General features: G+C 32.7%; 2 protein-coding genes and 1 long non-coding RNA gene across 4 annotated transcripts in view; 1 reads left to right on the forward strand and 2 right to left on the reverse strand.

Moving 5' to 3' along the window:
- The window catches only part of LOC105322774 (uncharacterized), an 8,138-nt gene extending 2,203 nt beyond the window's left edge, over positions 1–5,935 (forward strand). Inside the window, exons 5-6 of the long non-coding RNA XR_010709956.1 lie at positions 2,167–4,151; positions 4,273–5,935. This is a non-coding gene — a long non-coding RNA (uncharacterized lncRNA). The remainder of the gene's footprint in view (positions 1–2,166; positions 4,152–4,272) is intronic.
- Positions 1–22,825, reverse strand: part of LOC105332715 (uncharacterized) — a 31,704-nt gene extending 8,879 nt beyond the window's left edge. Inside the window, exons 1-9 of one of the 2 annotated variants that reach the window (XM_066072908.1) lie at positions 22,702–22,825; positions 19,766–19,829; positions 18,050–18,242; positions 17,627–17,856; positions 15,912–15,989; positions 15,177–15,272; positions 10,075–10,149; positions 8,882–8,956; positions 8,698–8,792 (exon numbers count right to left, since the gene is read on the reverse strand). In XM_066072908.1, coding sequence (XP_065928980.1) covers positions 8,698–8,792; positions 8,882–8,956; positions 10,075–10,149; positions 15,177–15,272; positions 15,912–15,989; positions 17,627–17,856; positions 18,050–18,242; positions 19,766–19,808 — 885 coding nt within the window. In that variant the 5' untranslated portion in view covers positions 19,809–19,829; positions 22,702–22,825. The remainder of the gene's footprint in view (positions 1–8,697; positions 8,793–8,881; positions 8,957–10,074; positions 10,150–15,176; positions 15,273–15,911; positions 15,990–17,626; positions 17,857–18,049; positions 18,243–19,765; positions 19,830–22,701) is intronic. The other variant, XM_066072909.1, reaches the window with a different exon arrangement.
- A 498-nt stretch (positions 22,826–23,323) lies between these two features.
- Positions 23,324–26,010, reverse strand: LOC136272071 (uncharacterized). The gene is made up of 6 exons (XM_066072910.1): positions 25,656–26,010; positions 24,631–24,785; positions 24,419–24,531; positions 24,184–24,323; positions 23,822–24,037; positions 23,324–23,584 (listed from the first exon to the last, which is right to left on the reverse strand). Exons 2-6 carry the CDS (start codon positions 24,781–24,783, stop codon positions 23,349–23,351), a joined length of 858 nt encoding a protein of 285 aa, XP_065928982.1. The 5' UTR covers positions 24,784–24,785; positions 25,656–26,010; the 3' UTR covers positions 23,324–23,348.
- Positions 26,011–26,653: the final 643 nt, after the last annotated feature.

Raw genomic sequence — 26,653 nt, forward strand, 5'->3', positions numbered from 1 at the left:
ACTTGATTTATCATATTTAACATTGTACTTTTAAGTAATGATGTGCATCCTAATTTAATAAAGGGATAGGTGTTGGTTGTGTTAGAAGCTACTTTTTGACTTATTTAAATAGGTTATAATTCTTTAAAATGATATGGAAATGCAGGGCTCAACGTTATAAAGTTTGTCTGATGTAAAGCTCATTTTTAGATTGGACATGGTAGTTTCCATAAAACACTCAGAGTCAGCAGATTGAGTTGGAAAATTAAAATTTATTAAAATCACACAGTATAATTATTGACAATATTAAGAATGACTCCTCCCCCCCCCACCCCCCCCCCCCCCCGGAAAGATATCTCTATCTGCTCATGTGTTCTTCATTGTGTAGCTGACATCAGAATATGTTTAGTTACATCATGGTTTTTAGTTCAGGTCATATTAATTGACTGTTTAGACTAATCAGATGACATTTTTCATAGAATTATTGTAATTATAATTACCGGTATATATTATAATTAGACAAGATGAATATATTCCGAAATTGGGCCCTTAGAAGTCATATGATAATAATTGAACAATATAAATACACAATATGCAGAATGTCCTGAATCATAATGAACGATAAACAAAATCGCTATACACTTCACTGACTTGTGTGCAGATGAATCAGTTGGAGAAATCCTGTGTACAATGTAATTGACAAATGGAAAAAAAAATATACACTTAAAGATGTGAACATAAACACCTATCATATAAATTATAGGAATACACCACATAAGGTATTAAACATAACTTGAAACTGTATACTCAGTCTAAAGATGATTTTGCATCACATTTTTAGGTCACGTGAGTTACTCAGTGACCTATTTCTATCTGTTTATGTCCATCTTCGGCTGTTGTTCATCGGTCGTAAACTTTTGAACATTTTTAGCTTCTTCTCTGAAACCAATGAACTAACAGGGTTGTACCTAAGACCGAAGGGAGGGGTGGGGTATTTACCTGCCTATAATGACATAATTACCCAGCTATTATTGCATTTCAAACACAATTTAGCTATAAGCTACACCCCCAGACCCCCCTTCTACTTTTTTATTTCTTCCTTCTACTTCAATTTTTAGAGACAACCCCGAACTAAGTACATAGTTATGATGAAGAAGAACGCCTCTTCCAAAATTGTTCATGACCTCTGGGTCAGGGGTTCTGGTGTTAGGGCGGGGCTCTAATGATAACATGTGTATATATAAAAAATACATTAATTCTTTGAAAATCTTCTCCTCTGCTCCTAGCCAATGAACTAAGTATATAGTTATGATGAGGAAGAATACCTCTTCCAAAATTGTGAAATTCATGGCCCCTGGTTCAGGGGTTTTGCTGTTAGGGCGGGGCTCTAAGCATTATATAGTGAAATACATTGATTTTTAAAAAATCTTCTTCTTTGATCCTGAATATAAAGCAGATGAACTATAAGTACATAGTGATGATGAAACAGTCCAAGAGTGACTCTTACAAAATTGTGAAGTTCATGGCCCCTGGGTCAGGGGTTCTGGTGTTAGGTAGGGACTATAAATGATTGCAGTAATTTTTTGAAAATCTTCTCCACTGTCAATCCTGTGTATTAATTTGATGAATTATGTACATAGTTATGATGAGGAAGAGTGCTTCTTTCAAAATTATGAATTTCATGGCCCCTTGGTCAGGGGTTTTGGTGTTAGGGCAGCGCTCTTATGATTATATAGGGTAGGGTGGTGTAATTTCACCTGATTATTTTTTTGTACTTAAGATTTGTTTAATTATGTCACTGTATGTTATGCTACAATTTTTTAAAATAATTTTTAGAATTTAGAAAGTTTATTGGATTAAACAATCCCAGAATATCATTAATAGCCCTGTAATTATAATGCACATGAACATACATAATTGCAAAAGCCACACTGCAGTTACTCAGGGGACCGATAAGCCCCATGGGCATCTTGTTGAAAGCTTTGATAAGATATTCACTCCACTTTTTAACTGTTATATTGTCTTTATTAGTCATTAACCTTATAAATTTGTCTCACAAGATTTATTTATTCTATGCGAACAGAAAATATTCTGTACTGTTTTCCGCTCATTCAATATATTGTTAAACAAAAATCCCCTCATGTGTAAGAAACCCTCAAAGATGTAATACATTTTATTTTTTTACAGACATCAATATGTCAGACAGCGAAGCATTGCATTTGTCTCAGTCCACTGCTGCATCAAATTGGTCAGATATGCAAAAGTCTTCAAGGGAGAGGTACAATGATGCCATGCAAATGCTGACAAATGGCCACCTGGAGTTCCTTCGCTCTCAAGCAAGCCAACCTCTACAGGACTTGCAGTACTCAACCAGAGCATACTATGTGCGTCATGCAAAAGCTGCTTTTGAATTTATTTGTGACCTCATAGCTCCTGGTCAAGGTCATGATCTAGTTGACGAAGTAGTCTGCAGCTACAGATCAAGCAGCTCAGTGGTATCCCAACAAGATTCAATGACGGACACGGTAGTTGAGGCATATAAGAAGGCAGCAGACCATACAACTAGAACTCAGATTCTTTCCCTCATTGCCAATAAATATAGCAAAGCCACATTGTTGAAAATGATTGAGGGTATGACAATCCACCAAATTGATATGGCAAGAAAACATGCAGCTACCTACTGGCCTGGGCATTATGTTGATCCACCAAAGATTGTTCGAGTCAGAATATCAAAAGGAAAAATTCTGCATTTTATAGAGTTCATATCAGCTCCTATGTACCTCCATACAGTGGGTTTTGGTTCCAAACACTTGAAGCTCTCGTCAGGATTGGAAGTCAAAATACCTAAAGTAATCCGTACAATGATTGCATCAAGACTCATCACTGCATATGTTGCATATTGCCAGGACAATGATATTGTACCTCCATCAAGAGCCACATTATATAAGATAGTGAAAGTGTGTGCAGCATCACAGATGAAATCATTACATGGTATTGACAACCTTGCCAGTGAAGGAGAATCAGGAATTTCCATCATTGAGAAAGCAGTGGAAAAACTATCTGAATTAGGACTTGATGAGTTAAAAGTGAAGGACTTCAAGAATCAACTACAAGCTGTAAAATTGCATCTGAAGAATGATTTCAAGACACACCTTATCACAAAAAGCACATGCATTGAGCATTGCATGCAATATGCTTCATCTGATTCCCCTTGCGATCATGAACATTCAGAGACCTGCTCATCTTGTCACCAAGTGAAAAATGTCACCACTGAAATTGCTCAGTGCCTTAAAGGTGTCCACTGTGAAGCTAATGTGAAAGAGGAAATTCAACATGATGTAGACTTGTCATGTGAGAAAATAGTGAACTGGCGAAATCATTGCATAAGGACTGTGAATCAGGATGCATGTAAGGGAGATATTCTGAACGACCTTCGAGAAGATCAAGGATTTATAATCATGGACTGGGCAATGAAATATTTGCCACAGACATTCAGAGAAACTCAGAGTGAATGGTTCGGAAAGCAAGGGATCAGCTGGCATGTATCATGTGTCCTCGTACGAAAAAATGGTACAGAAGATGATGAACCATTAGACATTCTTTCCTATGTCCATCTTCTTCAAAATGGAACACAGGGATGGTTCACGGTTTCCAAAATTCTTACCCACACTTTGCAGATGCTTCATGAGAGTCACCCACATCTGAGAGAAGTATATTTACGCTCTGATAATGCTGGATGCTACCACTGTACCCCTCTTCTGGCATGCCTTTGGAAATTAAGAAACGATTCATATGTGACAATCAGAGAGTATAATTTTAGTGAAGCACAATCTGGCAAAGATTTGTGTGACTCGCGCACAGGGAGTTGTAGAATGCACATCTTAAATTACATCAATGAAGGTAACAATGTCACAAATGTCTTTGAGATGAAAGATGCCCTTGAGAGTCATGGGGGAGTGCGAAATACATTCACTTCCATCATTGATGTTGATATGAGCACCCAGCCTGTACTGTCAGGTCAGCTTCAGATCCCCATAAGCCAGTACAACAACTTCACCTTTATGGACAGTGGTATTTTGGCATTCAAGTCTTACGGTTTCGGAGAGCAGCTTATTCCATCCGAAAAGCTTGAAAGTGTTACAAAAAACATGATGGACATCCAAGAAGCTATGGTAAGATTTTAATCTTAAAAGTATCATTTGTTTTATATTGTTCAATTTACCGGTAATGTATATTGCGATTTTCATACATTTGAGTAAACATGCATGTAATACTTCTATTTTTTCACAACAGATTGTTGCAAACGCCAAACCACCCACTGACAAACCAAGACAAAAGAAAACTACAAGTCGTTTACTGTCATGTTGTGATCCTGATTGTGTAAAAGAGTTCAGAAAAGAGAGTCAACTGCTAAACCACCTAGCTATTGGTAATCATGTGTACGACAATGAAGAGGCTGACAACATACTGGACACCTCGAAAAGAATGTGGGTGCAGGCATGTACCAAAATCAGATCGACTCAACCCATTGTTAGCATTGAAACAGATGATCGGAATGTGGCTGATGAAGTCTCATATGAAACACAGGCATATGCACTGAAACAAAGGAAGAAAAGTGCAAGATTTTCCAGTGCTGTGAAAAAGTTTTTGTTTGAGATTTTTGATGAAGGGGAAAAGACTGGTCGAAAGGCAAACCCATACACAGTAAGCAAGCAGATGCGATCAGAAAAAGACTCAGATGGGAAAAGACTTTTTAGTTCATGTGAATGGTTGACACATCAGCAGATTAGAGGTGTTTTTGCCAGTTTTGTCACAAAAAAGCAGAAACTGTCAAGTTCTACTTCACAGGCTAAGCGGTTGAAGTTGCAGGAGGTCGGTGATGAGCAGGATGAACTTCTTGAAAATATCATCTGTAGTCTTCAGGCAGCAGAACATTTTGATACTGTTCAAGACATAGCAAATGAACTTGTGGATTAAATGCATTTGACTGGATTATATCGATCGGTATTGTTGGAAATCATGTTTACCTAATTTATGCAAATATTGACATTATAAATGATAGGCTAGCAGGAATACTGTAATATTGAGTTAAATGAAATCTCCATAATTTTCAAAGATATAAAATTTTACAATTTAAATTTGCTCTTTTATTCAACAATGTTGCAGAATAGGTTTTACTTTTGGATATCTTGTTCTAAATGTGATGGTGGGATAAATAATGATTTAAAATTGTTTGATTTTTTTACTATAGAGAGAGTTAATTGTGTACTCTCCAGTACTGACAGGAATTTTGTGACACAAATTTAAGTTAGTCCTTGGCCATTCTTGAATGCTTCTTGTGAGTAAATATATGTAGTTAGGTATCCTGTATGATTTTTAAAAGACAGACTAAAATTAATGACTACAGTGTTTCGATAATTATTATTTAAAATGCATACACGTATATAAGTACCAGAAGTTTTCATATTTTTGTACTTCTTGAACACATTCTTGTACACAATATTAATTAAGTTTTGTAAGCATCCTTAGCAATGTTTGTTACATGTAAATGAAAAAGACAAGTAGGTATGCATTAATACTGGTTTTGAATTAAATATGAAATTACTCTGAAATTGTGATTTTATGAAAAAAAATTGATGTTTAAAATCATGTGTGATAATTTATCATTCTAGCCTTAATTATTTATTTTCTATGTTAATACATTTTCAATGAATATTCCTTTAATTATAATGTAATGAATTGTAATACCTGTTTAGATGCAATTAATTACTCTAATAGAAATACTGTGTAAAGTACTTTTTTAAGCTTTATATAAAGTGCAAATATTTGACTGTTGACCTTATCAAATAATATTTATCAACAATATGTATACAAGACTGTTTATTTAATTAAGCTTAGCATTATTTTTTCTAGCAAAAATGACAACTTTTAAAATTTAATATTAAGAAAATAATGAGAGACAGTTGTGGGTCTTTTTATGATATTGTATTTTTTTTTTTCAAAACATAATGCACAGTTAAATTTATGACAAAAAACAGATTTTTATGTTGACCTTATCAAATGATATTACAATAATTTTTTTTTTAAATAACAGAGAAACATGTAGTTCCTGTATGGGTAAAAAATGGATTTGTTGATAAAAATGATGTATCTTTGTTTTAAGCATAGCTTGTTGCTTTTTTAGTTTCCGAAGAATTCCTTTTTAATGAAAATATGCTATTTAAAGACCTTCCAGAAAATACAAAAATTATTTTATTCTAAAGTGTGTATCAGGTGTTATAGCTCTTAGAATTTTAATGAAATAAGATCAGTGAAATTCTATTTTTAGAACATTATGAGATTGTAAGAGTTGTCTCTCTTTGGTGCCTTCAGAATTTAAAATTTTATATGATGGATATGATAAACACTCTTTATATATGTATGTATGTCAAATATATTTTTTATTGAAATTTGTTTAAAATGAAATACAGCTACTCATTAACTTGGTATTTTCTTCATGATTTTCACTACTTTTTTGAATTGTTGCTAATGGCAACCATAGGGGGTGCTGTAATCCATATCAATTACCAGATTTTGACCAAATTCACAGGAAATGCTTAAAATATATCAAAATTGATAATTATGATAAAAGAAACTAAAATGAAGAACCTAACATGAATAGCTTTCTGCATGGTTTTCTCGTAGACTCCCTCTTAATATTGGCATTTCTGGTGCAGTGGTTCTTGAGAAGAAGATTTTATAAACATTTTTTCTAGTATTTCTATGTTTAACTTTGAACCCAGCATGGGGCCCCAGTTTTGGTCCGAGGGTCACAATTTTTACAATTTAGAATCTTCACTATTCATGTATATACAAGCTTTTGTGTAAAATTGGCATTTCAGGTGTATCGGTTCTTGAGAAGAAGATTTTTAAAGAACCGCACCATATACTCACTGTTTCCCAATTATCTCCCTTTTAAAAAGGGATGTTCCCTTTTTTAAACAATTTATAATTCCCTTTCCATAAGGATGCTTTGTACCAAATTTGGTTAAATTTGGCCCAGTGGTTTTTCAGAAGAAGTTTAAAATGTGAAAAGTTTACAGACGGACAGACGGACGGACGAACAGACGATGAGTTATCAGAAAAGCTCACTTGAACCTTCGGTTCAAGTGAGCTAAAAAAACACATGTTTCCCTTTCTTCCCAAGGATTGCAATATGGGGCAAATTTAATAAGTGAAAAAGAATGATGTCAGCTATATGTCATTTATCATCCATATATGATACAGGTCATTATTGTAAGGAATAATTTTATGATAATTGACCCCGAGATCCTTAAAGGTCAAGGTCAAAAAGTTGGGTTTGGTTCACTTTTTCACTAGATCATCAAATTATGTTTTAAGTTCAAAACTCTCTGTCAAAGAATTTTGAAGTTATGGTCTGGAAAAAAATGATTTTTTTTCTTAATTTGACCTTGAGTTAGGAAAAGGGTCAAGGTAAAAAAAATTAACAACAGTGTGTCTCATGGTATTTTAGTTCTTTGTTTACAGTTTTAAGTCCTTTTACTAAGTATATTTTAAATAAAGACGAGAATGTTTTTTCTTATTTGACCTTGAAAAAACATAAGGCCTATGTCAAAAATTTTGGTAGGTTCCATCTAGGCTACTTATTATCTATCTGTGATACAAGTTTAAAATCTGTATGTTTAAGGAACCTCGTGTTATGATTCGTACAATATTTTTTAGAAAATGAATTAACTTGAGACACAAGATTGGTCAAGGTCAACAATTATGGTGCTGTGCACTCTCACTAAATACCATTTATCTATGTTTTAGGTTTAAAGTCTTAATGTCAAAAGGTATTATAGTTACAACACAGACAAAATTTTATTATTTTTCTTAATTTGAACTTTAGTAAAAACATGGTCAAGGTCATATATAAATCAAAAGTACACCGCAGTGTATTATTATTGTTCTTTGTTTAAAGTTTGAAGTCCTTTTGTCAAAGTATATTCAGGAGATGAATAATGAAGTTTTTTTTCCTAATTTGACCTTGAAATAGAATTTTTTTGTCAAGGTCAAAAATTTTGGTGGGGTTCAGCTAGGTTTAATACCATCTTTATATGATATAAGTTAAAAGTATGTATGTTGAAGGGGTCTTGTGTTATGGTCCGGACAATATTTTTTAGAAAACACTTGACCTTGAAGAATAAAACAGGTCAATGTCAAAAGTTTTAATTCGGTGTCGTGAAGTCCTTTTTAATACCATCTACCTATGCTCGAAGTTTAAAGTCTTAATTTCAAATGGTATTCAATATACAACTCAAAATTTTTTTATTATTTTTTCTTTATCTGATCTTGAGTAGAACAAGGTCAAGGTCAAATATTAGGTAATAGTATAACTAAGTGCATTATTAATATTCTTTGTTTAAAGGTTGAAATCCTTCTGTAAAAGTATATTTAGAATTTGAACAAGAACGGTTTTTTTCTAATTTGACCTTGAAATAAAAATGTTAGGTCAAGGTCAAACATTTTGGTAAGGTTCAACTCAGTTATATACCATCTATCTATGATACAAGTTAAAAGTATGTATGTTGAAGAAGATCTTATGTCTGATCTTAATAAAAATTGCAAGTGCAAATCTTCACATAAAGTGTTCAATATATGTTCAAATTTTTAGACTGTTCAACATGTTCTATGCATTATAAAAACATTTCTTTGTTTGTGGGGGAATAATTCTACCTTTTCTGTTGGAGAGTTTGGACTACTGTCATCCTTATCACGGTTTTGTTCTTTGCCATTTTTTGAACCATTTTTAAAATGAACAGGAAGTTTTGCTGAAATAAAAAAATACAATATATAAATACAAACACAAACGCACACACAATATCAATTTTTCCCCCTTAATTTATGGGTATTTACTCACCTGATCTCAGGGAAATGAATGGTTTTTTATTTCCATGGGATGTCTCTGGCTCATATGGCAATCCCTGATAGCTCACTGCAAATTTTTACAAAGATATTATTAGTTGAATTCATTTATATTGACAAACTGAAAGACCATTAAATTGCAATAGAACAAGGTTCATTTTAAAGATCCTTGACACCCTGTGACTTCTACTTTTTATGACAGTACGTCACAACATGGTGATTTTAGCGCATTGTGAAACAGTATGTATTGCCAAAATATTTGTTGTCTATTTCTGTGGCGCAATGGGTGTTGCTTCGCTCTACCAACTCGCAAGTCCCGAGTTTGATTACTGCAGGAATTTTAATTTTCATTAACAGCAGCAACATTTAAAAAGTTTATTTTTTCCCAAAAATTGATTTTTTGGGAGCCAATGTCAAACCGAACAGATGCTAAAGATCCACATCTTCAAGTAATTTAGAGGAATAGGCGTGTAAGTATCATCATCAAGAGGTGTGTGGAGGACTCTTAAACAAGTTGATAATAATGCAGGTCAGTTGAATTTTTACCGTTTTTTTTTCTTTACATTTATGCAGGAACTGCAAGTAATTTTTGTTTAATATATTCATTGATTTCTTCACTACATGTATTTATATTCTTCAAATTGTGTCAACCAAAGAGATCTACATTGAACTTCAATGTATGTTCAATGTAGATCTCTTTGGTTTTAATTGTTTCTTCACGTTGGCCAGAAATTCATGTGTGCTGCCAATCAAATGTAACCAATTTGATGGGATTTATGTACCTGTGTTTTTTATCAATCGTGTTCACCTTTAGATTAACATAGTCTGAAAGTGACCCAACTTTTACATGCAAGTCTACTTAATCTAGAACATTTGGCTCAAAGATGATATTCTGTTATCAGATTAATGTGGAGTGTGATTCAAAATACAGAATTTAATTACTACATACATAACCTTTAATTTAAAGGCTGCATGACAAAAACTTTAAATAGTACAAGCACATGTATATTTTGTTATGTATACATTCTCAATATATGTATGTTACTGGTATAGAAATCTTGATTTTTACACATTTTTAAAAGTTGTAACTCTCTATTTTAAATATAACTGGTTGATATATATAAATCATAATGTATGTAATACTGGATATCTCTCGAGAACATCAATAAATGAGTAAAGTTAACTCACCTGATTTTATACGAACGGGTGGCTCTTGTTCTTGGGATGCAAGATTTTCCTGGAGTTTTTCTTTAAGTTGTTTCACTACAATTCATTTATATTGACAAATTTAGAAGCCAACAAAGGGAAAAGTAAGCAAGCTAATACATCCTAGGTTCTTTCATTACTTGACAAATGAATGGCAGGATATATATTAAATACACAAAGCAATTTAAAACAAGAAATCTTTGTGAAACATTTATTGTCCCCTCCCTTGGAAATATTTGCAAAGAAAATGAACAGAAACTGAAAATAATTAGAATTTTTCAAAGTCCAAGGCTAGTAACTCTGTAAAAATTGCTTGATCTCAATATAAAACTTGACCTTAATATTATTAAGATAATTCTATATACCAAATTTCATATCAATAAGTGCACCTCTGTAAAGAAAAAATGAACAGAAATTGCAATAATTCGAATTTTTCCATGTCTAAGGGGCAAAACTCTGTCGAAAATGGCGCGATTTTGCCCTTGATGGAACTTGATATTATAAAATCTCCATACCAAAATTTCATTTCAATATTTACAACCCATGCGACGAAAATGAATGGAAGCTATTGGTTGACCAATTGACCGATCTACCGACTGATAGAGAGACTGGCGGACAGCAGCAAAGCCATATGCCCTCACATCTACTTAACAAATTTGTTATTAAACTAGACTCTTGTTGCAAAGGCAAAAAGTTTTCCGTATTGATATACATGTATCAATTTAACTGTAAGACAATGCTTCTGTCACATAGAAAAAATAGTGGATATAATAGTTATTGTGAATGATATATCCAAACGTTACTTTCATGTAAAACAACGAGAATGAAAAGGAATTCAATTTTTGAAGAACTTTCTGTTACTTCCATGTAAAACAACGAGAATGAAAAAGAAATCAATTTTTGAAGTACTTTCTGTGACAACCGGAAGTAACGCCGAACCAAACAAAACATGTTAACCATGTGTACAATCATAAGTCAATCTATCCTAAAAGTTTGGTTGTTCACGTCTCTGCCAAATCATAGATCTCTTTGAAACAATATTTTTTGTCTCGTGACCGGAAACGGGCGAACAGAAGTGATTAATAAAAACAAAAGCTGGTATTTCTTGTACATTTGCTTAGGCCATCATTAAAAATATCTATGTTTCCCCTAACCCGACCCTAAATTTTGAAATTGGGTAGGTAGGCAGGTAAATAATTTTTTTCTGCCAGGGCATAATTGAAAATACATTATAGTTTTTATAGACCCAACCGTTATTGTAGAGGATCATTTTAATTTTTAAAGATAACTGTAGAGAGATGGTTTAATGATTATTTAAGCATTAATTTGGCAAAGTTATTTACTATTTACAAGTTACATCTGTACCAACTTATTGTAATATCAACACTATATAAGTGCATGATAAAGATCGTTGTAATTTTCCATGCACAGCACTGCAGTAGGCTATACGTTGCATCAACCTTATTTATTGTAACCCATAAAAGATTAGAGAATCGCAAATTATTAATCACCACAGTGATTTACTTGGCTATAAAAACGTCTTTTGAATGAAATAGTTATCATTTTTATGTCTTTGGGGTTAATCTACTGATCGTGAACTCAGAATACAGGGCGACTTCAACTTTTCTTTCGGAGGAAATTCCGGCGAAGTTACCGATCACAAAGCGATCTACAGTATTTCGCCCATGTTGATGATCAAGGCTAGCAAACTGATTGTAAAACAAAAAAGATACAGGTCTCCTAAAACTAATTTGGGTTAATTACATTTCTTTACAAAAAAAACCAAAAAAAAACTCTGTTCCACGTTTAAAAAAAACAATTCAGTCGAAGGGATTTAATTGGGTCGGTCGCGTTAGGGGAAACATAAACATGTTTAATTTTGGCCCTAGCGTTCATCATTGTTTATTAGGCTAGATGAAACACCCAAGAAAGTCAGTTAAACTTGTTAAAAACAAAATTTGTTTGAACCCTCCCAGTGAGAACCGGAAGTGACGGTTGACAAAATAAAACCCGTTAAACACATCTTCAATCAAATGTCTATCATTCTGAAAGCTTCGTGTCTCAATCACAAACAGTAACAAAAATCTCGCGGACATCACATTTGTAAAAAGGAAAGCTACATAGGGATATTTGAGATATCTCACCGGAAGACAAAATTTATTTGCTAATTTAACATTATAAAGATGTAATATCTAAGACTGTATACTGATATATTTATTCCATGCAAAATAAATCAAGTAAAAAATAATAATTTTTGAAGTGCTTTCGATGACGACCGGAAGTTACGCCAAACAAAACAAAATAGTGTAAACACATGTACATACATAGGTCTAACATCCCACAAAGTTTGATTGTTCAAGTCGCCACCGTTTTTGAGATCTCGTCAAAATAAGGTTTTTTATTTCGGGACAGAAAACGGACAAACGGAAGTGCTCAATTTAAATTGTATTAAATATTTTTTGTATACTTTCTTCATGTACAATATGGTTCATCGAGCTTACTTCTAATATCAAAGGAAAAAAGTTAAACTGATAAACAGTACGACTTGTATGACCTCTTCCTGTGTGGACAGGAAGTGACGGAAGACAAAATGAAACCGGTTAAACACATCTTCAATCAAATGTCTATCATCCATAAAAGTTTCGTGCTTTGATCACTTCTAGTTTCTGAGATCTCGTGGAAACAAAATGTGTTTTAAAAAAGCTACCTGGGATAATTGAGATATCTCACCGGAAGTAGAATTTTTTGTTGATATAACATCGCATAGATTACCTATGTATAGATTTTTTCTTATATGTTTATTCTATGGGAAAGGAATTAATGCGTAAAAATCATTATTTTTGAAGTGCTTCCGGTGACGACCGGAAGTTACGACGAACAAAACAAAATAGTTTAAACACATCTACAACTAGAGGCTATCATCCAACAGAGTTTAGATGTTCAAGTGTTTGCTGATTCTTAGATCTCATTGTCCATAGCTTTTTGCTGCGGGACAGGAAACGGACGACCGAAAATGAATTTTGAAAAAATGAAAAATCGCTTGAGATATTATCATTTTCTATCACTCCTAAAAATTTCAAGAAAATCTATCCAGCCATCTCTGAGAAATCTTGTGGACAGAACCAGGGGGGGGGGGGGATAAGAAGAAACACTACAATCGCTAAAAGGTCTATAGTTGGAATCGAAAGACCTTAATAATTCTAACTACATTTTTTGTGATTAACGTTTTTATGACACAAAGAAAAGAATTCATGTTCTTCTTATGTATAATCTGATAATATTAATTAAGTAATCTATTATAAATAACTTGTTTTTCTTAAAAACTGCTTGAAATATATGAAAACTTAAACAATTTCACTGATACCAATTTATTTATCCTCTCAATAGGCCTACCCTGAGTTGCACAGACCTGGAGAAAAGCTCACCGATTTAATGAATGATGCAATAAAAAGAAAGAAGACATAATTTAAGTAAATGGAGAAGTACACATGCTGAAGTCTGGTTGTGTCATCATGGATATTATTGTTATGTTCTGGTAGTCAGCTGTTTATGTTTGTTTATGTGTGAAATCAGAGAGCATGCGAGACACGAGACTGTCAAACAAAGGACATTGGGGATGTTGAAGACGAATGCCTCGATTGATCGTAATAGAGCCAGTGGTCGTGCTGAACTACTTTGTATGGTTTAAACTTTGCCTATTGTGAACTGTGAATTTTATAACAAAATATTTATATATTCAAATTAAAAAACTAGAACTGTCCTAATGGGACTAATACCCCCGCAAGACTAATTTCAAATGGGACAAATAACTGAATTGAATAATAAAGGTTAAATAAAGGTTACAGATAAAAAAAAGTCTAGAATTGTAAAAAAAAAATTAGTAAACAAAGAAAAATTAAAATCAAAATTGTCAGAATTTCACTGTAAATACATATGTATAACAGTAATACATTTACAAATTTATGTATCTGATGATATTTTATTTAATTGTTTTAAAGAGAAACCAACAAAATGACAATAACCCCTCCCTTTGCAGTAAATGGTAGCCAAGCAATACTCTTCTGTTGATAAAACTTTGAATATCTTTCTAATAAGAGTCTTGACAGAAGCAATTAGTTGTTTCAAATTTTCCTCACTTTCTCCTATGGTACAAATGGAACCTATGGAACTCCATATCAGAAAATTGATCCCATAGGACTATGATTTTCTTTGATGAGCTTGTTAAATTTAATAAACTCCCAAAACATTACCATAATTACCATACTATGTAAAAATATGTAAAAAAAAAGAAAATTTAATATTACAAACAATTTTAAAATTGCCAAAACACTACAATTATATCAGTAATTTTAAATTTCATTTAAATTAATGCCCTATAGGGTCACTTCATCAATTTCCTTGACTAATAAATTTAAACAACTTCTAAAAATAGTTAACTTCTTTATTAATAATGATATTATTATTTATTTCCTAATGATGATAGAAACTTTTGTTTTACATGAAACATTTTTAAAACAGCCCCAAAACCACCGCACATTTTACAGATTATCAATTTTCCCTAAACACGTACATGCTCCATCTAAACAATGCATGGTTCAGATAACAGCCCCCTTGGGACAAATGAATTCAGCCACACCTGTCTTTGATATTCTTATTAGCTCATAAGAATTTATCATTGTCGTTTGATAAAAAACTTATAAAAAATAAATTAAGTTAAGACATAGGGACAAAATACCTCAATCTGGATGTATTTATATAAATAAAATCTGTAAAGATTACCTCCCTTACCTTTCAACATCAGTGTACAATAAATATAGAATAAGGAAAATGAAAACTGTCATAAAATCAATAAATCTTGTCTGATCTTAAAAAAAAAATTGCAGGTGCACATCTTCAGATGGTGATCAACATATGTACAAATTTTCAGACTGTTCCATGCAGTAGTAAATAAAAAAAAATATAAGGGGGGGGGGGAGAAGTTGCGCTTGCAGACAGATGGACATAAGAATAGCTCACTTCAACCAAATCTGGATGTTGAGGGTATAGAATAAGCTCCCCCCGACTTAAGTAAGCTAAAAATGTACCAGTATCCAATCCTCCCAAACTTTCTTTTGCAGTAGGAAAAGTAGAGGTATCCTTTTTTGTATTGTCCAATGCCAACCTGCAATGCTTATCTCCAACTAAAAGGAAAAACAAATTTCAATAACATCAGAAATAAATTAATACATAAAAGTGTTATATTGACTCCTATACATAATTGATATAATTGAAACCCTACTGTAGATTTTTTTTAATTGAATAATGCATTATATCTTACGAAGGTTACATTCAAAATAAAGTTTAATAATATTTTCCAAAGAATGTAAATGAATGCTTCACAATGTAAAAATATTAAAAAAATATTGTAAAATTTTTCTTATTCATTTTAATTTTAATACTTTGCAAGAATCAGATTCATTTCACTGTAACAAGGTTTAAAGGTGCCGTCACACAATGCAATTTTTCATCAAATTTCAAATTGACTTGCTCAGGCAAGTCAATTGGAGTTGATTGCTGATACGTTTAATAATGATCCCTGGGCTAATACTGAGGCCCCAAGAATATATGATTAATGTAAAGGAAAAGTCATTATGACATCTCAATTCATGCCAGAAAGTCAATTAAAAATCTTATTGTATCAGATTTCAGACTTTGCTTTTGACTTTTGAATTAGGTACCGTAATCACATGGTACAATTTTAATCAACAATGAATCAGATGAGAATATCGGATGAAATATTGTGTGACAGCACCTTCAAAATTACAAATCCCTGCACTCACATCGATCGGGTCCATTTGATGTACTTATAGGAGTGATGAGGTCATGCCATTCATCTCCATTCATTTTGATGTTCTTCTCTGTAATGAGATTCACATGAATCCAAAACCAAACAATGGTCAATGTTTATTTCCTTATATCGTGAGATCTAATTGGTTAACAAGCCGGGTGTACCATATTTTTCGGAATCTAGGTTGATACTTTTTTTCCCTGGCACGTGTCAACTTCGCCTATTCATTGCATCGCCCTATTTATGTTTTTTTTTTTTTTTTTTTTGGAAAATCTAATATCGAAATTCAATTAAGCCTCCAATAAAATCAGGAGAGTTTACTACAATACCGCTTGAATATCAAAGTAAAAATCGTTTGAATTTCTATCAAATTGAATATACTGTAGAAGTATACATCATAACAACATTAAATGTGAATAAATTTATTTCTTCTTACATTCTTACTTCGATCGCTAAGACTGAAACATCTTTCAATTAAAACGTGCTGTCCATGTTCTTACAATAAACAGGAAATCGATATTTTTTTCCCCTGTATATTAAAAAAAAAACAACTCTCGATGAAACTAAACCAGGTGTCTCTAAAATCAGTCTGGGTACTAGCCTACTTTGTCTATACACAGTTGAACTCTCGTGCTACTCATGCCCGCAGGCTTTGAGAGGTTGACCCATGTGTTATACACACAGTAAAAAGTCACACAGAGGCGTGAACGATTTTCACGATTATGAACATATTGTTTAAGCCACATACGGTAGAATATATCCAAAAATCGTTGAGAATAATTGCAATGACGATAAATGGACAGCAACAGAACCGGATGAAATGAAATCTCCCGATAACTAATTCATATGTTACTTTAGACTCAATCAGCAACAAAGACACAAGGTTGCATGTGCTACCGTATTCATGCCTCCAGGCTAGGTTACTATACCCCCGTTAACACCAGTTTGTACACATGGCAGGGAAGTGTTAAACAAACGATCTTAAATTCATCCGGCTGTACTGAATTAATTGGTTTGAAAAATTTGATACATTTTTAGACATTTTCCTAAGATATGTGTAAATTTACGGAATGCATTTTATTTCCCGTTTGTTTAAAACTGTAAAATTTTAAAATAAAAGGCTACAATAACAATGTTATTAGTTTAAACCATTTAATCATTCAAATTAGCGGTAATTTTTCCACAAATTCTTCAAAGTCGACCTATTTATACTTTTTTCTATTTTTTTGCTAAAAACGGACTCCTTCGCCCTATAAACAGTATCGACCTAATTTTCGAAAAATATGGTAAATTTGCGTACCACCTACTAAAGCCAAGTGTAAATACACAATGCAATTCTTGTTTACAAGTTCACCTAAAGATCTTTAGGCAAAATAATGAAACGTTAAATAAAGTAAATGATTACATAATTTGTCAAAATTCCTATTCCCTAATATTCTATTGGTATAAATAATTTACTTTCAGCACAATTTCAATTAATACTAATTGATTTTCAAGTTGCAAAGCACTGGTAAAACAAGCTTAACAGTATAGAATATGTCACAAAACCTTTTGACACTTGCAGGCTCTGCTCCCTTGTGCCAAAAGGCTCTGTGATGCACTGTATATATAACTTAACAAACAGAGGACTTCAATAAAAATGATCAAAAACAATTAATACCGTAAAACATCTAATAAATGGAAATAAAGAAATAATACAAGCTATACCCTTTTCGAAGGTATAATGATCGTTCTCCAGTTTTAAATAGAGCTGCTCTCTATCATTTCCACTCATCCTATTCTTTCCACTGAGTTGAACGGGTGATGCCTTCAACAGTTGAGTAGTGGTGGAACCATTGTAGAACATGTACTTAGATACATGAATACACAAATTGTATTTGTCTGCCGTTGCTTGGACCAAAGGGTCAGTCGCATATTCTCCATCTCTCTTGTGACATCTAGTAAGAAATAAATTGAAGCAAAATAATTACATGATTATTTTCATCAGATCATTCATCTAAGTACACAAATTTATTTGATACTTGATCAAAATAAAAGAAACTTTTTTTTTCAAAAATGGAAGGAATTTTTATCACTAGTGGGACAAACTGATGTTCATAATTTTGTTGTTGCTCTATATGACACACTCACTTTACATAATCATCATATTCGTCTTGCGTTTCAATGAGTTGGCGGTATCGTTTTTCTTTCTCTGCTTTGGTTTGCTTTTCATCGTTCGACATATATTCCACTACTTCCTTCCTTATGTTGCCAAAATACTTTTGGTCTCTATACAAATGTAGTGACAGGCATCTAAAGAAGCAATTCCCGTCTCCTCCAATGTCTGTAAAAGAACTTTTGTCATTATACAACCATGCAGACCCTTCATAGCACACCTCACCACAAATTTTCTTAAAGGAAATTTTTAAAAAAAAACAAAGCCAAAGCTAACCTTCACATAACTACTGTAGAACATAATGAACAGCAATGTACAGTAAAAGTTGTTTAAAGCATCTGCGAATTCCTAAGGACCATTTAATTTACTTAGCTATATTTGCAATTCATTGTTATCGCATAATGAATAAATAATTATAATAAGCATAGCCAAATTGTTCCACCTGTAAATTATTTCTTTTCACATGACCACCATCATTGTTTATTTATTTAGAAAAATAAATAAAAATACATTTTTTGAAAACTTTTAAAAATTTGAATTAAAAATTGAAAAATAGGAATGAAAATAAATGTATTCAAACAATCATGTCAATCCATATTAACAATTTTAAAAAAATTGTTCGAAAAGATGTATATTTCGCTATTTTTCACCTCTACAGGACTCAAAAGTAGTTTGCTAAATAAAAAAGAGTTTCTTATAATGGTAAAATTATAACAAGAATTTGTTAAGAATTTTACCGTGATGACTCTTCAAAACTTCGCTATTTCCGAGATTTCCCAATTTCCAACTTCACACTAAACAATATTTACTGTACAATATTTTAAAATACACCAAATAATTTAATAAAGGAGCTTAACTTCGGAAAAAACCTTATAAAAACTTTCAACAAATATACATAATTATATATACTTTTGTTTTTAACAACAACGAGAGTCAGATTTAACAGCAGTAAAATAAAATCTAAAGTACAGATCCGATTCACTAGTCTTCATATCAAGTTGAGCCCTGGCATGTGTTGTTTTTTGTGATGTTTAAGGTGGAATAACACATCATCACTAAATGGCTGACTTCTGATCAAAAGACATTTTGTTATATTAAAAGAATTTAATATTTTATCGATGGCAACAAGTTACTTACTCAATAGCCAAATGGATAAAGTGTCTGAATTGTGATCCGTACATCCTGTCAGTATGAATCCCGCAGGGGCTTTTGTAAAATGTTACTTACTGATAAGAATAGAATTTTTCAGATATTCATTTTTTATGCCCAAACTGCACATTTTCACTTATTTGACATATGTACAGTTTATTTATCATTATATCTTTCATATTATGAAAGATACAAATAAATGATAAATAAACTGTAGATATGTCAAATAACTGAAAAATGTGCTAATGAAACAATTTACTGTTAATTTAAGTGACTTTTTCCAGGTGTGTTATTCTCTGTAAGAAGTATTCATAGTTGTTTAACATGTTTAAAGATTTTAATTGGATTTGATGGTTCTATGGGGTTGAGTGTACGCATGCAGAACAGGTAGTTTACCTCTATCCAATCATGTATTAGGAATTTATAGTCATTCGAGGCTTCGCTGCTTAATATGCAAAATACACCTCCCCTCACCGTCCCTCCACTTTACCGTAAGTAAAACTTTCCTTTTAAAAAATACAATTATATGTCTGTCAACGTACCTTGCCCATGCCCATTTCTATAGATTTCTCTATGGGAACCCATGGTTCACTTTCTGTAGTCAACCTACAAGAAAATCAATGGATACTCTAAATTGTAACAGAAATCTCAATATCCTAAACATACTTCAATTCAATTATAATTAAAATAAAAATAATAAATACAATATCTCCTAGTTTACAACTTGATAATATTCTCTGTATTTATAATGCAGTACATTCTGTATATTGGTCATATTAATTGACTTGCCCATTTTTTTTTTTGGGGGGGGGGGGGGGAAACATGGCCCTGACATAAGAACAAATGCAGTTTCTCGGGATCTCCTGCTCTTGCATTCATCTTGTGTTCACCTTGTGTTTATCGTTCACTTTGTGCTTATGTTTATGTTCACTTTCTTAGTGTACTGCTTACCAAATTCAATTCAGCAACGTTCATGCAGGTAAGCGGTAGAGGGGATCCGTTAGGTCGTCCTACGTCATACTCATAAATATTTACTATAATAATTTTACTTTCGTTTTGAATTCAAGGTGCTCGTAAACAAGAAAAAAATGTGAATGATGGAAAGGAAGCACAGATGAGAAAATTAAAATTCCAAGGAATTTACACTCAGATACCCTCACGTTTCTGTAGATTTTAATCTACTCTATTTTTTTTGGTTGAGTCGGTAAATATATATTTTAAAATATTGTTTTAAATATTCAATATCTTTGAAACGCGATTGATCTAATTGTGTAATTTACAGAAAAGTCGTCTTTGTATAAAGTAATGAAACAAATAGAGAGATTTTTTTTTTTATAATTTTGGTAACCAAAATTTCTCAGTAATATGCCATTATTACTTATAAAAGGAGTATCATTGATTAATTCAGGCCATTTCCTACAAGCAATCAAGATCCCCGCCTCTGAAAAAATATAGGATAGAGAGAGGGGGATTTTAAAATTATTTTTTGCATCAGCCAAAATAAATAAAATTATAGAACTATCAAGTGTGTAGGTGTGAATAGAGATGAGGAGATTCAGCGTATTTTGATAAAAACAAAGTCTTTCATTGACTAAAAACGAAAGCATTCCTATTCAGGAAAATACGTGTCTGCAGTGGTTTTTTGTGATCGGCTTCAGCCGATCACTATTGTGTCCATATGAGGCATCCGGCAAATGCTTCCACGTGCGCACACATTCCGCTTGCATAAGTAGTTCTTATAAAAACTTGAAGTTTGGTTTAGTATTTATATAACATTTTACTCGGTTTTATTTCAATTCATTTACCTTAAGAGATGCAAACATACATAAAATAAAGTTCGACCTGTTAATTCAAGAATGTACATTTTGTCTGACGCGCAAGAATTTCGATCGAAAGGTTCATTCAGTAATGCAGTTGACCTCGATGAACTGACCTCAATCATAAGAAGATGCTCCATTAACTGACCTCGATCTATTGATGTTGCATAATAGTAGCTAGGAAGACGGCTTGATTTATAAACAAGGTTACGTTATAATGCGACCTCAATAGCAAGTTACGATGGCATTCAATGTTTTTCAGTCGCATATTAAATTATTTTAATACAACTCTTTCTTTGTATACGTGTTAATTAATGCTCTTTTAGAGCCCTACTCAGTATTCTGAAGAAGATACGTTAACATTTAATAATTACGTTAAAAATATAAAACTAGACAAGGAGTTTTCGAACGACTTTCCCCAAATTTATTTCAAAATTAAATTTTGTTGACGGTTTAAAATGATGAAATTATGGTGTACAGATTCAAAATATTCTATATTTTTTAAAAATACAATACTTTTTAAATTATTTTACATCAAACTTATCATGTTGATTGCTTCTTGCTATCAAAATATCATTATTGCCGATCATTCCTTTAAAATGAATACTTGTTTTGATGGTTTTTTTGTTACTTATTGTTCATGAATATTTATAAGGATGATGTAAGGCAGTCTAGCGGATCCTCTCTATTCGGTAGAGGGGATCCATAAGGCCGTCCTACGTCATATCATGAAGATTCACTATGATAATTTTACTTTCGTTTTGAATTCCAGGTCTTTCATTGACTAAAAACGAAAGCATTTCTATTCAGGAAAATACGTGTCTGCAGTGGGGTTTGATTTTGTTGTTGCTTATTGTTCATGAATATTTATTAGGATGATGTAAGGCAGTCTAGCGGATCCTCTCTATTATACCGCTCGGTAAGCGGTAGAGGGGGTCCGTAAGGCCGTCCTACGTCATACTCATGAATATTCACTATAATAATTTTTCTTTCGTTTTGAATTCCAGGTATTTCATTGACTAAAACGAAACCATTCCTATTCAGGAAAATACCAATCGCAACTTCTCGGGCCTTTCCCGCAAGCTCGGAAAAACACCTCGAATGTATTAACATCACCGGATGTTAGAATTTTATACAAAATGGAGTCGCTTCCCATTAAAATAAGTATCGGCTAGACAGTCTTGTATGTCGCTTCTTTGTTATATTTTAGTGTATATCATTTACTTTAATGAAGTGTAGCTCACATCTCAACAGATCGTAAAATGTGTTCTATTTATTTCAAGTTTTACAAAAAGGGGGGTTGTCATGGACGTTTAGGTAATACATTCGAGGTGTTTTTCCGAGCTTGCCGGAAAGGCCCGAGAAGTTGCGATTGGGAAAATACGTGTCTGCAGTGGATTTTTCTGTTGTTGTTACTTATTGTTCATGAATTATGTAAGGCACTCTAGAAATACGCGTGTAAATCTTGAATTGAATCAACTGCCCGCTTCGACTTTTTACTTTGAACAATCTATCAAATCTTAATCGTAAGAACCGACCCAAGTTGGGGCAAATTTTCTGAATCACTTTGAGTGGCTGGTCTGAGATTCTGATATTTCAGTCTCGACGAACCTCACTGAGATAACCCAACTGTATTTGATCGCTGGCGTTAATATACTTACCGTAGATCTCCGTCTCTCACAGACTCTACACTAAACACTTGACTTCTAGACTTGGGAACACATGAGAAATTCAGAGAGTCAGACACTAATCCGTGAGGCCTGCACAGTCTCGTAAAGTCTCACTTCCGGTGTAGAACTTCCGGAGACAATTGTAGTTCGAATTTACTCTGACTCTGACCGAGACGTAATAATAGACCAGTGCATAACGCGTGAACCGACAATGACGATTTGTTTTGTGTTTGGGTGTAATCACCAGGGATTACGGCGAACATGCAAGATGTTTAGATTCCCATCCAGTGCCGGGTTGTCAACGAAATGGGAAAAACTATGCAGGTAAACATTATTATAATGTCATTGCAGAACAAGGTAGAATCAGGGAAGAATATTTAGGTCCCTTGTAGAATAAACAATGTGAAATTTTTTTAATATGTGTGTATCTAAATGCTAATGTTAAATAAAAACGTTATTACATGTATGTATGCAGACGTAAGGACAGAGCCGTAGTGTTGCAGAGTGACAGGATCTGCAGCTGTCATTTTGTGGATGGGGACAAGAATAATGGCCCAACCAAGTCTAAGGCCAGACATGTCAAGATTGAAATGTTAGAAATCAAGAGTATGAATATGTTGCTATCATATTTAATACTTTTATAGCTGTTGCAGATGGGGAACAAATTTATCAAAGTAAAAATCTGTCAAAACAGATATATTATCCTCCCAACTGAGTTGTTTTGTGATTCTAACAATCGCACAGTCCTTTGGTGTCCAAACCATAAAGTCACACGCAGACTTTCCAGTAATGTGCAGCTGTCCTTGGACCTGATCATGATATTGGTGGTTTTCTCTTAACTTGTATGATTTCACTCCATGGAATTCTTGAAACTCTGTAAGTTAAAAAAACAATTACAATGGTCATGTTTCCAGTCATTTCTACATCATAAATTAAATATCTTCTTTTTTGTGGTTGATCATGCAAAAGACTTTTTTCTTTTTGATATATAAATATTGTATCTATCTTGTTTCAAAATAAAAACATATTGCTCATATAATTTGGAATAATTAACTCTGTAAATGAGTCTTTGAAATATAAAAAAAAACCATTAATCATAATTGTAACCAACCTAAGCAGAAATCATTCAATTTTTCGATAGCTTCAGGAATAGTCATCTCCTTTGCCGAAAAGGGGCATTTCACCTCCAATATTTCTGGTCGAAAGTTATATAACTGAAGCATGTCAGCAAGCGCTGGATCTTGATAACAATATCCAAACAGCGCAGGTTGACGTACGATTCCATCTGGACTTGATCCAAGAACCCCATTTTTGTGAAGCCAGATACCTATTAAGGAACATTGAATTTTCAATGACAAAGTTTAAGATAAAAATGAGAATTATTTTCATATTATCAGTTACCTTATATTTAATATATATACATCACTGACAATAATTTTCGCATTATCGGTTATCCTGTATAATAATACCCACCCGTTGGCTCTACAACAGCATCCCCAAAAGTTTTGTATTTCTCAATGGCTATCTTTTCATTGCACATCCCCCAAATGATGGCATCCTTCTTAGAAAGATCATACGCTGAACATAGTCTTTTGTACAAGGAAATTGGATATCTGTGAAAAAGGCATCAATAAGTTAATTAAGTTAGATAAGTTTTAATTCACATAATTCTACATTTACTGATATGTGTACTTTTTTCTGTGAATACCTATTTCTCTTGATTGCTGCCAAAACACAACCAAAGTTGGAGGCTGTCAATCTATTCTTGCGAACTGATGACCACAAGCAGTTATCTTTTTGTCCGATGGTAAGACTGGCAATCTACAAAACATCTCTACCAGCATTCATTAAAAAATACATAATTATTAAGTCATTGATGGTACAATATCTCATTTGAAACTGCATGAATGATTTAATCACCTGCTGAATTTGCTGCTCATTTATCATTAATTTTTGCTTCATCCAATCAATGGGGTTTTCTGAGGAGATGAATTCCTGGCTTGAAATGAGGTCTTCAACAATAGGTAAAGAAAGCCTAGGCACAGGTGGCTCTGGGACCAGTATCCAATGCATTGCTGTTAAATATTAAATAAAAATGTTTTAAAAGATTACCAGGAAAACATAGTCTAGTACCTTTATTTCAAATAACTGAAATTAAGAAAAATGTAATTGCAAAATATTTATATTACCAATTAATGCATATAAATTTACATGATGTATATAATTACATGAGAAAAATACTGCTATATAATAAATACATGGTGAAGTTTGTAAACATGCCAGGAAAATAAACATTAAAATGAATGTATTTCACTAAATGTGTAAGGTAAATGCTGTTTTGTTTTATGTATATAACTTGTTACAACTTAACATTTGAGATTTTGCAGATAAAATACTTCTTGAGAATATGTACAATCCATGTTAGTATCAAATAATAACCTTTGCAGAATAAAATGTTAAAAACAAAACAAACTAAATTTGGCATATAAGTTAAAAACATAAAAACATAAAAAAACAGGTATTGCATCAATGACACTATTAGTCTATTAGAGTTTCCTTTAACATCAATGTCACTGGATAAATTTTCATTTTATATCCAGAGAGTGTTTCTTTATCTATGCATCCTGTCTTGTTTAATTTAAACAAGTAATAATCTAAAATTTTAAATACCGAAACTGGTAACAATGAATTATCAACATAAAGCACCAGATTTAACCTGAAAATCTTCCCACAGATGTCAATTTGTGATATAGGAACTCTCTGTCTCTATCATTAACTGGTCTATTTGTTGCCCTAATGTTTTTTGATAAAATATATACATGTACAGTAAAATTAATAAAGCAAAAACCCATGCTATATTAAACCCTGCAAAAATAAAATCATTAACTGTTTGTATATCATATGCATGTAGAACAGATACAGTTATAAAATTATTGTTTGCTAACCTGTAGTTTACAAATCGATCTGGTGCAGGGAACAGTTCCTCCATTGTTTTGGTTTGGCGAGGTGGTGCTGACTTTGGATTTTTTATCCATAACTGCCTCACATCTGTCTTTGATACGTTTTTATACCTGTTGTAGATTGGATAAAATATGTAGAATATATACTTTCTGTAGTGATATGTTTTTCAACAAATTCCATAAATGTACTTGAATACCAGGTGGTGATAAAATAATTCATCATAAATTACAGCATATACTAATTTTAGTCAATCAAAAGCTATGTGTTTTGAATTCAATACATTGATCAGCTCTGTAGATCTCTATAGAGAAAATTCTGGTTGTCAGAACATATTCTCTCATCAGATAGGCAATATAATTTCATTTGCATACCCATAGAGAAGAATGCTGGCCTTGTGATGACATTTATCCTGCCCATTCACACACTCGCAAGTGCTGTCTTCAATATTGTAGTTTGGGCCAAGGGTAATCTAAATATTAACACCCGACAATATATTATCTACATACTAATTTGGGAAGAATGTGTGTCCATAAACAACAACCACATAGTTATTGGTGAAACAGGGACACTTGTACATGTTATAAACAAACGAAGTGCACTGCTGGGTTCGTTGATTTATTCAAGAAGAAAACAGGTCCCATTTGTGAAATGAAAACCCACAGCCGGTGATCAGAATAAATTTCAATGAAAGATGTACATGGACACTCGCTGCGGTGAACACTATACCAAAAAAAATGGCGCAAAATACAATAAACTGGTTTGACCAGGTGTAATTTCTGGGTAAATACGTAATACTATTATTTAAATCACGTGATCAGAAAACTCCTTATATTTTTAGATATTGATCCATAGGTACCCAATAATCAAAGAGAGATAACTCTTTTGGGAAAAAAGTAAAAATTGAAATGGAAGTAATTACGTTCTAGGTATTTGACAAATAAATATATATGAAAATATGACCCCTATTACATTCTCCCCCCTG

The sequence above is a fragment of the Magallana gigas genome, chromosome 10 (assembly GCF_963853765.1).
Source record: "Magallana gigas chromosome 10, xbMagGiga1.1, whole genome shotgun sequence".
In the NCBI taxonomy this organism is placed as follows: Eukaryota; Metazoa; Mollusca; class Bivalvia; order Ostreida; family Ostreidae; genus Magallana; species Magallana gigas.

Coding starts and splice junctions, on each gene's coding strand:
- LOC136272071 (XM_066072910.1), bottom strand. CDS start 24,783: ATGCATTGGATACTGGTCCCAGAGCCACCTGTGCCTAGGCTTTCTTTA. Junction 24,038..24,183: donor TGCTGTTGTAGAGCCAACGG/GTGGGTATTATT, acceptor GTTCCTTAATAG/GTATCTGGCTTCACAAAAAT. Junction 23,585..23,821: donor ATTGAATGATTTCTGCTTAG/GTTGGTTACAAT, acceptor TTTAACTTACAG/AGTTTCAAGAATTCCATGGA.